The sequence below is a fragment of the Polypterus senegalus genome, chromosome 5, assembly GCF_016835505.1.
Source record: "Polypterus senegalus isolate Bchr_013 chromosome 5, ASM1683550v1, whole genome shotgun sequence".
Classification (NCBI taxonomy): Eukaryota; Metazoa; Chordata; class Cladistia; order Polypteriformes; family Polypteridae; genus Polypterus; species Polypterus senegalus.
The window spans coordinates 101,690,121-101,705,011 of NC_053158.1; the positions used below are offsets into that span (position 1 = coordinate 101,690,121).

Consider the following 14,891-nt stretch of genomic DNA (forward strand, 5'->3'; position numbering starts at 1 on the left):
CATTATCAAGTATGCTGATGACACCACACTGATAGTATATAGTACATATCTGCAGGAGATGAAAGCTGTTATATGAACAAATTAACTATCTGGCAAACTGATGCAATAAGAACCATCTAACTCTAAATGAAAAAAAGAAATGATTCTTGACTTTAAGAGACAGAAATGCATCTTCATCCATTGTTGTTCTAGAGGAGGAAGGTAGAAATAGTGACTGAATATAAATACTTATGAATTAGCCTATGTAATATTCATAACTGAAATATAAATACAAAATAATGTGCTCTAAATGCAATCAAGGCTTATTTCTCCTCCGTAAACTCACTGTGTAAAAAGGATCCGGACTTCGTGTTATCCTTTCATCACACTGTGACTCAGTCTGTCATTACTTTCAGCTTCATTGCCTGGTTTAGCCTAACAAACCAAAATCTGAAAAAGGTCTCTCTTTTATAGGGAAAGTCATTGTGGGTTTCATGCCTTCACTCTTAAAAGTATTAGGCATTTTTTAAAACTGATTCATTTGCAAATTAATCCTTGGACATAGGCACTTATAGATGAGCAAGCCAAGCTCCTGGCTTTTCCTATAGAATATGGCTCAAATTAAATAAGTAATCTGTATTTAATACTGCAGAAAAATATTTAGCTCAATGACAATACATTTATAGGGGAGTATAGCCTACTTATCCAGTGATGATCAGCTGGGGGGTTTGGCAGGCAACCCAGTACAGGAGAATGATGCATGATACTCAGGCCAGAAAGAGTGAAGACAGGGAGGGCTGGCAAGAAGTTACAAGACTTCTTGACTATCAGGCAGCAGCACATGGTCACAAACTGAAAGATGGGGCCAGGGTGAGGTCAGGGAGGAAGGCTAAGAAGTAAGTATATCCTTTCCAAGGATAGCATGTGGCATTTCTTGTAAGGAATGGACAGCTGAGAGGCTTCCTTGAAGATCTGGTGCTTAAAGATCACCTGAAGTATGCTGGGTCACCAAGAGACACTAGTGTTACTCCTACCCTAGTATCCTTGTGATATTAGTAGCGGTTCCCTGTGACTCCAGACATTGTTCTGGGGTTTGGATGAAAGTAACCCCTTTAGCTTGTTCAGGTTTGAGGTATATTTGAGTCTGGAATTGAAAGGAGAGTTGGGGAGAAGGCTCAAACTCTAACAGAATAAACTAAGGGGTGAGTGTGTGAGAGAAAGAAAGACGAGGTTGGGGAGAAAAAGATGAACGCTTAGTGCTTCTTGGTCAGTAAGTTGATAAGCCGCTGGATATGAAAAGTAGGAGTTGACACTTTCATAAGAAGACACAGAGGGTAATTGTTCTGTTTAATGGTATGATATCTTCACCCTATCTGTATGCTCTATTTTGCTAATTTGACATTCTTTATACTGTTGGGCTCCTTGGCATTATTCTGGGTATGAAAAGTGATTAGGAGTGCCTCCTCCTATCCCTATATTTCCTAATTCTATATTTCTATCACTGGCAAATGATGACGCAGGACAAGAGCCAAATGCTTGGGGCACCATTCAGGAAAAACGCCACTTAATTTGAAAAAAAAAAGAAAACTATAAATAAAACAATCTCTTGATGGCGCTTTTGAATTAGGACAGTTCCCTTAAAATAGTGCACTTTAAAGGATTCACTTTTCTCTCTCTCGTGCTCTTTACAGCAGTATGGACTAAAATGTGACACCACCTTCTGGTAGTGTCTCCCTTTTATACCAAGTGGACAGGAAGGGAAGGGGCTTCCTTGGCTTTATCACCTTCAGGGAACTGTTTCTCAAGGTTGTAAGGGAAAATGGAGACCAAACTGTTAGTAACAGTGCCCCCTCTTGTCCTGAGGTGGTAGCACATACCTTAGGTGAGCCTGTAAGGTGACCCTCTGGCACACATGCGTGACAATATATTGATATCTATGAATTAAAGTAAAGATTACTTCCATGTTGGAAATGAAAGAAGGAAGACTATACAGTCAAAATGTTATGTCTTTAACCTTATTTCCTTTTCAGCTTCATGCTGCCGCATGATATCTGTCTCAAACCACAAAATAATGAGTCATGTTCATTCACGTATTTCATTCACTTTTTGTTGCATTAAATTATCATCATTTTCTAAAATTTTGCATAGCTAACATTGCATTTCTCATGCTTAAATATCTTGCCAGAAATGCTGAAAACATGTTCCACAGGAGCAGATGAGGCAGGAATAGTTAGATACTGATATTCCAATTTGAGCCAAATAGGAGAACTGAATCTGGTTGTCCTTCCAATACAGAATCAGTATGGCACAGTAGACTTAAGTAATTTGGTACCTCCTCTGATGATGGCAGCTCTGCAGATGTGGATGGGACTTGGGTGTCCATAAATGCAAAAAGTTTTGTTTTCTTTTTTGGTGGTGAAGAGCAGTCCTTTGTAGCTACTTACGGCGAAGAGAGTGAAAGGACCTTCTTTGTTGTTTTTGATGTTGTCTTTCTCCACCCATGTACCAGTCAAGTTTAAATCTTGGGTCCAGGATTGCAGCCAAATGAAACCAAAACAGTTCAAGGTCATACACAAAAAGCAAACCAAAGTCAATTCAGATCTTTCCAATCAAACTCATAGAACCTCATCATCAAACTCTCACGCCTTCAGCTTGGACCCTATTTGGCTTTCCTTTATACTCATAGATCATGAACCTTTACCTAGCATGGAATTTTGCCAAACATTGTTTTAATCTAATTTAAGAAAACATTGTTAGGGACATTAATGTGCAGAATGACATATGCAAATGAGACAATCAAATGTCATATTTAACTTTTTATTTGTGACAGTGATTTGTGAAAATGACATGTATAATATATAACACATGCATTACTGTTGAATGTATTTCTTTTACATGTTTGAGATTTATGTGATTCATAATATTTAATGTACTGTAGACTATTTAGCAAATCAAGTCAAATTATCTTAGAAAGTAGAATTTCATGGAACTTACGAGGGGGAGTGAAGCTAAAGTTAGAAAATGGGATTTATCAGAAAATGGAACAAACCTTAACAAAACTGACAATGTCATTTCTCAGTGTAGTCTCCGCCCTTCTCAATGCACTTGCGTCCCCTGCCTGGAAGTGCCTGGATTCCAGCAGAATAAAAGGATTTGTCTTGTCAGCAGAACCACTCGTGCACCTGAGTTTGGTGACTTCCCCTTGTAGATATTTGTGTTAACAAGCAGTTGAACAGGTGTACCTAATAAAGTGGCCAGTGAGTGTATATACAGTACATACAGTATATATATATGTACAGATCTACTATATAAAAAAACAAGACAAGACTTTTTTCAAGAGATTTTTTTCAAGTCCCGCAAAACAAGACTTTGGCCATGAGATTTTTTCAAGTCACGCCCTCCTCTCAACCATATTCAACCACGCACATGGTATTCTCACCTCTCATTCGTGTGAATGCATCTGACAGACACAGTTCCTGTTCTCTCAGCTCTTATAAATTTTAATGTTTTTCTCACTTGAAGTTCCCAATTAAAGAAGAACATATTATGTCCAAATCTTATTGAAGAATTTCATCACGAAGAGTTATCAACAGAAAAAATGAGTACACGGGCAATCCTAGCACCAAGAAACGTGGAAGTCAAATAAAGTAACCCCAAAAATTGTTGATCGGTTAGACGGCAAATTAGTTAAATGCATATCAATAGACTATGCTGAAACAGTTGGTGGTGATCGTGCGGAACATGAAAACATCAACTTACAATATCCCGAAGAATATCTACAGTACAACCGTTAACACCGTCTGGTCTTCCACCGCACAAATTACTGTAGAAAGAAGGATGTATCCAAGAAAGGTAATGTAGTAAATCTTCCGCAGATAACATTAGACAACAAACAAGATCTTGATATGCCATTCATATTAAAACATTAACAGTTTCCCTATAGAATAGCTTTTGCAAAGACAATTAACAAATCTCAGAGCCAAACATTTGAAAATGTTGTTTTATTTAATAGAGAGAAAGAAACGAAATTCAATCACGGGTTATATGTTGCATTGTCACAATGAAAGTCCAAACACAGAACCAAAATTCATTGCGATATTGACGAAAATTTAATTCAAAAAGTTTTATAGTAAAAGTGTAAGTTTAAAAAGTATTTATCTGTTAATTTCAAAGCCAAGCAGAATGAAATTGTATTACACAACGAATAACTGTAATGCTACATGAAACATAATTTACTTTGAAATTATTACATTTTACTATTTTTTAATATGGTTAATTACTTGCTGTAATGTAAAATAGTTATATTATGCATATGTAACAATTCCCATGAAAATAAAAGTCTGTTTAAATTGTACATCCACATTCCCATATGCGAGTGGCAGAACCGCAAAGAGTTTAGTGTGTAGTGAAGGCCCAGGGGTTGGCGAGCGAAGCGAGCAGGGGGCAAAGCCCCCTAGTATATATAAATAAAATGAGAGAGATAGATTTAGTAAATATATGTACTGAATATATTATAAACACAATATGCCCAAAAGATGTTTGACACCTGACCATCACATATAAGCTTCTAGGACATCCCATTCCAAAACCATGGATATTAATATAGAGTTGTCCTTGTGGCTATAACAGCCTCCACTCTTCTGGGAAGGCTTACAACAAGATTTTGGAATGAGTATGCATGAATTTGTGCCCATTCAGCCAAAGAGCATTTGTTCAAGGTGTCAGTTATTGATGTTGAATGAGAAGACCTCACTCACATTTAGCATTCTGTATCATACCAAAATTGTTCAATAGGGTAGAGGACAGGGCTTTATAAGTTCCTTCACACCAGACTTGTCAGACCTTGTGTTTATGGACCTGGCATTGTGCACAGGGCTAGTGTTTTACTGGAACAGGAAAATCTAACCATAACCCTTTCTCAAACTGCTGCCACAAATTTGGAAACACACAATTGTCTAAAATACCTATGTATGCTGTAGAATTAACAGTGCCCTTCATTGGAACCAAGGGTCCTAGCTCACACCGTGAAAAACAGACCTAGACCATTATCCCTCCTTTTCCATCAAGTTTTACAGTAACTTTTTATGCAATCCAGAAAGGCAATGTTCTCCTGGCATCCACCAAAGTGAGATTCATCCATCAGCCTTTCCCATAGTGAAGTGTGATTGATCATTTCAGACAACACGTTTCCACTGCTCCAGAGTCCAATGGCAGCATGCTTTACAACACTCCCATTGATGTGTGACAATCTACATAGAGATCTTAGGCTTGTGTGAAGCTGCTTGGCCATGGAAACCTATTTCATGAAGTACAGTTCTTGTACTGTTGACTACTTTCAGAGGCTGACACTCTGTTGTGAGTAAAGCAGCAAAGGATAGGTTATTTTTACATGATATACAAGTGATGAGCTACACCCCACCCTATGAATTTGCATGGTGTGCCAATTTGCAGCTGAGCTGATGTTGCTGCTCAACACTTCCATTTCACAATAATGCCACTTACAGATGACCACAGAAATGTGATGGTGCGGATCACTCTACTCTCCCATTTGCTCTAGGGAGTCTCTTGTACCCACTACTGCCGATAACGTACCCAAGGGATGAGCCAGCAGATGAGGACACTCACACAGAGCAAGGGGTAAGTGCATAAAAGTGCAAAAGTGCTTTTATTCAAAGAATCCCAAAACAAGCAAACATTGTTCCAAAAACTGTGTAGTGTTCAAAATTGTTCAATAAATAATCCTTTTAAAACAGTGAAAGCCTGTGAAGTTAAAATCCGGAATTAAAATGAGAATAAACCAAACAGTTATTGGGGCAATGTTCCATTCACTCTGAGATAAGCCTGGCACAACTTCCTCTTCATCTTTCCAGCCCACTCTTTACTCGCTCAGCTGTTGGAGACGTCAGCAGCCATGATCCTCACCAACCCGACCCCTGTCTTAGCTGCCTTGAGCAGCTTAGGCCAGACCACTCAGGCTCGGTTGTCCTCTTGTCATCCGTCTCTCTTGCTCTGGCATGCCTCAGATCCCTGGAGAGGACTCTGCTTTGATTGCACCCACTACTACAGACAATCAATGAGGGTGAGCCACCCCTAGAGCACCAATCCATCACTCTGTCTTAGGGCCTGTGACCATGTTGCCTTTCCCCACACTGGCTGGCTGTCCATCCTGCCTCACCTCCCAATCCTGCTCTCACGGATCTCATTCTGTTCTGTTTTTTCTCTCTCTCGTGCTGGCTCTCCCTTATATGCTTCCATAGGTGCAGCGCCTTAATTGCACACTGCAGAAAGTCGATGAAGCATTTGTGACAGACCACGCCCTCACATGAAGGTGCGTCTCACCCCAATTACCTCACCAACCTCCTGCAGCTGCACGAACACCCACAGTGATTGAGCTGGCCTATTAAATATTTATTTAAAAATTGTCAGCCTTTTTCTTATCACAGGTAGATCTAGCAAGGCAGAAACTTCAAGTACTAACTGGTTCCAATGACAATTCCACCTTTAAAGTCACTAAACTCTTCAGTATGAACTATTCCACTACCAATGTCTGTCAAAGGAGAATGCATAGTGAAGTGCTTGATTTTATACACCTGTTAAAAATGGGTGCGGCTGAAACACCAGAAATTCATAATTTGGGGGCGTATCCACATACTTTTGGCCATGTAGTGTATAAATATACAATATATACTGTACATTTTGCATTCCATTTTTCTTTTTGTGGGTGTGTTTTGTGGGTATTAACTGTTCTGAGTAAGAATTTCATTTTACTGTGTTCACCTTGTTTGACATGAATTTGAACATGGTTTCATATTTAAAAATTTGCTAATTTAAGCCATGCTGTTTTAGGTTATATATATCCAACAGAAAAAAAAATAATGGTAGTTTTCTCAGCAGAGATCTGCAATCCAATATGTAACATGTTATTTATCAACTCATCCATTTATGTGTACCTCATTTTTCAGTACTGGGAGCCTAAGCAAATATTATAAACACTGAGGAGCATCGCTAGAAGCAGCACGGGATGGGTTGCAAGACCAGAATCTACTCATGTTGTTATCTGCAATCAGCGCTCTTTGCACCAGAAGTGAGGAGCAGCCCCCCTTCTGTATGCCCGAGGCTAGCATGAAAAGTCTGAAACCAAGCTTTAAAAGCTGAAGAGTGCCGCGGTATTTTGAATCAGGATCAAAAGAGCGTGAATCTGAGAAAGAGTGTGCGTGGATAGGTTTCAATCCCTCTGGACAACAAGTGCAGTATCTTGTGTATGGATAGGCTACTGTGGCAGGCGGAACATGCAAAAATTCAAGAAAAGTGAACAAAAATAAGAAGGACAATAAAAAAAATGTCATACAGGCTATAGTGCTGGCTGCGGAGTCCCACGTGCCGACACGGGTCTTCTAGCCAAAGCACGGACTGGGAAGCAAGTCAGTGGGGATACACCGGGAGGGTGGAGAGATGCTGCCGGGTGGATGTCTCGTAGCGCACTAGAAGATGTGTGAGGTCAGGCGCCAGTGTCACCTTAGGCAGGATTTCAGGAGCGGCTAATTGCAGTCTCTACTTGAGCAACTGTTAACACAACAGTCGCTGCAGTCGGGAGGCACGCGCTGCGAGGAAAGCGAGCCATAAAAATGAGTGAACTGAGCACTAGAAAACAAAGCTTCAAAAAATGCCGGAGTGCCACGTTCAGCATTGATGGCTTTAGCTTCACAATAGGTAAGCGCAACTTCGCGGATTTTTTTTTTTCCGATGGACAAAGCGGTTGGTGTCTTGCAGTCTGGTTTTAGTAAGGCATCATTGCTAAGACGCTATTATATTGCAAAGTTGGCGCTCGAGAAAAGTCTTATTTTATTTTTCAATGTATGGATTATTTTTTTTTGGAAAGTAGGTTGAGCTAACGGACACGCATGATCAATTTTTGGAAATATTCTTTGCATTGATTGCCCAATAGGGGCAATGAGGACGACTATGATGATGACAAAAGTAATAAATAACTGTAATAACAACAGTTGTTATAGCAGTACCGATGAACAGCTCTGTACATAGCGATGTGCACTTCAGTTCGTCCATTGGATCACTGCGAAGACAGAAGCTGCGATGTAGTTGTTTGTTTTTAAAAGGTGGATTTTAAAAGATTATCCGTACGTATCACACTGTACTCACCCCATCATGTACTTGTAATTACTTAGTTTTTGCAATACAGAAAAGTTTCACTTTCGAGGGACACCTGCAAAGGCGCTATAGGATATTAAACTTGTTCATTTAAGCAACATCTGTTTCTCCTTATGTTAACTGTGGAAATGTAAGCAGAATTTTAAAAAAAATGATGGTATATATTTCTATTTTGTGCGTGGTTTACTTTTTTCTTCTACAATTGAACTGCAGCTGTTTGGGGCGTTGATCGAAGTGAATGCCTAATCATCTGTCATCAGGTTACTGTCGCTTTCAACAGGCTAGAAAATATAAAAAGCAGTTTTACCAGCAGACTGTTTTCATCTGGTATGGGCAGACGAGTATATTTGCTTGTATTTTAATGATCTGATAACAAGAAAAAAACGTGGCTGACTTGCTATATCAGCTCTGCTGTTTTGAATCCTACAAGAAAGTTGGCACTACAAAAACACGATACTTTCAATTATTGAACACAAGGTTTTATAAGCATTCCCCTTTGCAATCTCAAGTTCAAGATCTTTTCTGTGACTCTCATTTTGAAAAAAAAAAACTAAGAATCTTGACTTTGAAGTCTTGGCAAACTGAATAGCTTACAAGGTTTGAGAAGAGAATGATTACCGTTACTATAGTAACAACGCGAAGACTAAATGGTGTGGGGGTTATTGTGATGTCACACCGTGATCTGAAACTGCCACTAACAAGTGCTTCTTCTATATACTTCTCGCTGTCAGCTAAAAAAGCCCAGTAGAGACCTCATTAAATTCGTCTGCTTGATAATTACTACAACTTGGCGCACGTCACATGCTCCTTACTGAAAACAAGCAAACTGTTGGTTGCTTGGCATTATTACAGCACAGTGGCCGGGTCTCCCTTTGTGGCAGATTACCACTTTATAGATCTTAAAGGCACTCTCCAAGGCGCTCCAGAAAGCCATTAACAGTAAACTAGTGTCCTCTCCAAGGCAGGAGGAAGATGCCTTAAGGGAGTGCTCGTTGTTTTTCAACGGAAGCCCTGGTGCTGTCAGCACGTTTGATCCTGCTCGCCGGTGCCCTGCACCTATTAAGGCGACATCAAGCTGAAGCGTGTAGGTACCTGATGGAGTGCAAAGTAAAGGACAACAGTGGAAAATAAGTCTTAATTAGTGTCTTGAATGATTACAAGTGCTTGTTAACTGATGTCATGTTACACCAAAAGAAAAACCTGGGCATCACTGGGGGCTGTTAGATAAGCATGTATACAGTTCTTGTTACAATCTACTCAGTTGACAGGAAAATAAAAATAACTAAACTGCAATATTACAAAATCAATGTGGGGTCCTGAGATTGGTTTTCACTACTGATGATTTACTTTGTTTGCACTGCTTCTGCTCTTAACTTCTTCCTCAAGGGAAAAAAGGCCTTTTGCTCCTCACTCACTATAGAGCTTAATGTGTGGAAATGTAAAAGGAATTAATATATAGTGCATTTCAGTCCAAAATACAATATAACACATAGTTTACAAAGTATACTCTATATTCTTACAGATTGAGTTGAATTTAAGACATGGTTTGAGGAACATGACAAAGAGTTCAAGGTGTTGACTTGATCTCCAAATTCACAAGATCTCGATCTGAGTGAGCATCTGTGGAAAGTCAGATCCGTTAAGTCCTGTAAGTTGTGAGGTGAGGCCTCCATGGATCAGACTTTCCAACAGATGCTCACTCAGATTGAGATCTTGTGAATTTGGAGGTCAAGTCAACACCTTGAACTCTTTGTCATGTTCCTCAAACAATTGTGGAATTTTTTTTTTTTGCAGTGTGGCAGGGTGTATTAGAGGCCACTGCCATCTGGCAATTCTGTTGCCATGAAGGGGTGTATGTGGTCTACAAAATCTTTTAGGTGGGTGGTACATGTCAAAGTAACATCCACATGAATGTCAGGAACCAAGGCTTCCCAGGAAAACATTGCCCACAGCATCACACTTCCCCCACCGGTGCACCTGCTGCTGCCATCTCTTTTCCAGGTAAATGAAACATGCACCTGGCTGTTCACATGATCTAAAAGAAAGCAGGATTCATCAGATCAGGCCACCTTCTTCCATTGCTCCATGGTCCAGTTCTGATAATTACATGCCTATTATTGGCACTTTTAGTGATGGACAGGGCTTAGCATGGGCACTCTGACCAGTCCATGGTTATGCTACCTGATATGCGGCAAGCTGTGTTGCACTGTGTGTTCTGACAACTTTCTCTCATGGCCAGCATTAAGTTTTTCAGCAATTTGTACTATAGTAGGTTAGGATAGGTTGTCTTTCCTTGGACCACATTAGGCAGGTAGTAGCCACTGCATACCAGGAACACCACACAAGAACTGCCATTTTGGAGATGCTGTGACCTAGTCATCTAGCTATCACAATTTGGCCCTTGACAAAATAGCTCAGAATCCTTCACATGCCCATTTTTTCTGCTTCCAACACATCACTATTAAGAACTTACTGCTCGCTTGCTGCCTGATATATTCTACTCCTTGACAGGTACCATTATAACAAAATAATCAATGTTGTTCCCTTCATCTGTCAGTGGTTTAATGTTGTGGCTTCTTCTTATATATATATATATGTGTGTGTGTGTGTTCACCCTGCGTGGGCTGGCATTCTGCGCAGGAATGGCTCTTGCCCTGTACCTAACACTTGCCTGATAAGTAGGCATGGAAAATGGATGTAAACTTAAACTTGAAGTTAACATATGGTATTCAATACATACTGGACATGTATGGAACCACTAGAGTGTCGTGGAGGGCCAAATCTTATGATGGTAGCTCATGCATGAAGATATTATCAAACAGGGTTGGGGCAATTCATGATTTGAATTGAGGATGCATGGTAAATTCCAGTTCACTTCCTGGAATTGGAGTTGGAATTAGAATTGCATGTAGCTGAGAATGAATGGAATTGGAATTGAATTGGAGTGCCATGCAGAAAACAGAATTGAATTCACATAAATTCCATAAAATTCCATTTTCTAAGATAATTTGGCTTGATTTGCTAAATTGTCTACAGTACATTAAATATTTTGAATCATATAAACCACAAACATATAAAAGAAATACAAGAGTAATGTATGTTTTATACATTATACATTTTATTTTCATAAATCAGCTATGAATAAAAAGTAAAATATGAAATTTGATTATCTGATTGCATGTGTCACTCTGCACATTAATGACCCTAACAACATTTTCTTAAATTAAAGTAAAGCAATATTTCCCAGAATTCCAGGCAAGGTGAAGAATCATGACTTATGAGTATAAATGAAAGCCAATTAGGGTCCATGTTGAAGGTGTGAAATTGGAAATTTTTTGGGAGTTTTATTGGAAAGATCTTGATTGACTTTGGATTGATTTTTGTGTATGATCTTGGACTGTTTTGAGGTTTCAGTTGGCTGCAACCTTGATTGGTACATAGGTGAAGAAAGACAAAACATCAAATACATTCCAACAAAGAAGGTCCTTTCACTCTCTTCACCATAAGTAGCATCTGCAAAGGATTACCCTTCACCACCAAAAAAAGAGAACAAAACTTTTTTGTATTTATGGACACCCAAGTTCCATCCACATCTACAGAGTTACCAGCATTAGAAGGAACTGCACCAAGTTATCATACTGAGGAGTCTGATACTGTCCTGTACTGGAAGGACAACTAGAACCAGTTCCCCTGTTTGGCTCAAATTGTATGTCAGTATCTAGCTATTCCTGCCTCATCTGCTCCAGTGGAAAGTGTTTTCAGCATCTCTGGCAAAATATATAGACATGAGAGATGCAGTCTTAGTGATGCTACATTTCAGAAAATGATGATTATGCAATGCATTAAAAAGTGAATATATGTGAATGAAATGCATGAATGAACATGACTCATTATGTTGTGGTTTTAGACAGATATAATGTGGTAGTCTTTATTACATTGAACTGGTAATTATATACTGCTATTAACATTATATTATGGCCAGTGTCACTCATGAATTATCAATTGTTAATGTACAGTTCTCAGTTGTATTTACTTACATTTCATCAACTATTTTTCATACATTACTTGGTATTTGTAAGGCACCATAAATAAAAGTTCACATGTATGTCCCTACATTTAAAGGCAATTAAATGCTCAGAAACAGCAATAAATGGAATTTGGAAGAATTTCTTTGAATTGAATTCCACTTCCTGAAACTCCAATGCAATTCCAATTAAGTTTCCTATAGCTGTTGCTGAATTCCAACTCCAATTACGTTTTGTTTTTTGAATTGGAATTGTTGAGTTCATTCCTTTATTGACACCAACCCAAACTGTTGGGAGGGTATGAATCCATCACAAAGTATACTCCCACACACAACCACAATGGGCCAAAATACTGCACTGAATCAACCAACAAAATCTAGAAAATGAACCTACCTGGAGAATACTTTGCCATGAGGAGAACATGCCTGCTCCACATAAAAGGGGAGAGGAGCGCTAAACATTACATAGAATATTAGAATGTAATGCCATCTTGTGGTAACCTCAGTTGGACAATGATTTATTGTACACCAGCAGTGTGCGTCCAGTCATAATTTACTTTTCTGTATGAAAACAAAAAGTATGATTAATATTTCAGTGATTCTTTTTAACATAGTAGGCCACTGAATCATTTTATAACACTTTGGATGGTTGTGCCTTTTTAGTGTACTTTTTAAAAGCTCATAAGCTGAGCACTCACTTATTAGACCATAAAGTTTTTAATTATGTACCTATAATAGAAAAGAAGACTACAGCATGGCACAAGTTCTACATACTGTATAGAGAAAATTACGCAAGTATGAAAAAAAATCCAATTTTTATTGCCTGTTTCTTTATTCATTCATTCATCGATGTTTCAAATTATTTCAGGGTAATGGGAACCAAAGCCCCCCTTCTCAGCAGCACCAGGTACAAGACATAGGCCAGCTATGGATGGGCCACTGTGGTGTTAAGGGTCCACAGCTCACTGAGCACAGGCCATTTTTAAATAAATAATCACCGCACCCGAGGCGGCTTCGTGAGGGGGGGCGTTGTTGTAGCGAGCCGCGGGGCAGTCGTCGATGTGGGCGTTTCTCACCGTGTGCACAGGTGAGGAACTGCCCACATTCGTGATTGCTCCCGTGGCTAATGCTACAGCTGTAATGGCCCCTCACGTTTTAAAAAGAAGCGCGAGTCGGTGTGGAGGAGGAGAAAGAAACGTTCGGGAAAAAAAAAACGATCGGAGAGTGAAAGGAAAGGAAAGGAGAGGACGGAGGTTACCGGGAGCAGGAGAGGAAGCAGACGGTGCGTGAGTGTGGTGAGCGCGCGATCGAGCGCTCGTGGACAGCTGCGGGGAAGCTGGGTGTTAGGCCGACACCCAGGCGTTTGTTGATGTCGCTCCCGCTGAGCGATCAGGTAGCGGGAGTGACCAGGGAAGGCGACTGGCCGCGGAGGCCATTGAAAGGCAGCGGAAGTCGGGAGACTTGGTGCTGGAATCCCCAACGTGGGCGACCTGGCCGTTGGTTGGAAACCAAGTTCTCCGGGACTGGGATGAGTGCCATACCGAAGCCAGGGATCGGGAGGTCTCCAGTCTCATGCGTGTGTTTCAGGAGGGCAGCTGCAGAGAGCGTCTTGCCTGCTGCGATGCCCAAACGGGATTAGCAGGTGAGACGCTAACAAATGATGCACCGGATTTGTTTGTTGTTGTTTTTAAAGACCGCTTCCACAAGAAGATTTTAACCTCTGGTTTTAAAGGATTGTTTTTTCTATTTATTGGTTTTACTCCTCGTTTTCATTTAATGAATTTTGAAGATCTGAACTATTTATTGGAACACTGTTTTTGTTTTGTTGATTTTGAATAAAAGCACTGTTGCACTTTTTGTATACCTTCCCCTTGCTGGAATTATTTGCCTCCATTGACTAGCTCTCTCGGTTTCATTATCGACGGTGTTGGGTTCAAGGGTTCCCAAACAGCCAAGGGAGCGTGGAGCCAGAACCCACATCGTCACAGCCACCAGTCTAATGCATGACACTTTTGTGCACACAACCACATTTTTGGGGCCTATTAGGATTTTCATGTCCTTAACTAGAGAGAAGAAAACGGGAATACATTGTGTGATAACCCTAAACAGATGTAGCAGAAGAACATACAAATTCCACACAGATGATCTGTTGGAAGTGGTAGGAAGAAGAGGATTTTGTTTGGTTTGCTAAATGTACAAATATTTTGAGGCAGATGTTTTTGTTGTCTTTTATCCTGCTGTTTTGAACTCAAACAAGTTGAACCACACCAATCAATGAACAGCTCCAAATGATGCACTGATTATTTGTACTCTTCTGTATACAAAAACTGCAGACAGTGAATTTGATAGGCATCTGCTCAGCCTAGGGAAACCTTAAATAATTGTCCATTAAACCAGATGCTGTTCTTGTAATTCTAATGAATATGTGGTTCTTGAAGCAAATGCATTGCTGTCAGCATTCTTGCAGATAAGATATCTCAAACATACAGGGATTGATAAAGGAATTAAACATAGAGCTAAAAAAAAACTCTATCCCCACAAACAAAGTCTGTTGCTGCAGTTAAAGAGTGTTTCCAAAGTAAGATTGAGAAAAAGAGAGGAAAAAGCTGAAGAGTTTGGTTTGGGACACTTGAATTTGGTAATTGAATTGGGTAATTGAATTTGCTCAGAAATTTATTAGCAACTAATCCCAAACAGTAGTGGTAACCATAGAGATGAATGA

General features: G+C 39.8%; 1 protein-coding gene across 2 annotated transcripts in view; it reads left to right on the top strand.

Moving 5' to 3' along the window:
• The first annotated feature begins 7,464 nt into the window (after positions 1-7,464).
• The window catches only part of LOC120529404 (calcium/calmodulin-dependent 3',5'-cyclic nucleotide phosphodiesterase 1C-like), a 697,603-nt gene continuing 690,176 nt past the window's right edge, over positions 7,465-14,891 (top strand). For both annotated transcript variants that reach the window (XM_039753171.1, XM_039753172.1), the window contains exon 1: positions 7,465-7,689. In XM_039753171.1, the coding sequence (XP_039609105.1) occupies positions 7,605-7,689 (85 nt within the window). In that variant the 5' untranslated portion in view covers positions 7,465-7,604. The remainder of the gene's footprint in view (positions 7,690-14,891) is intronic.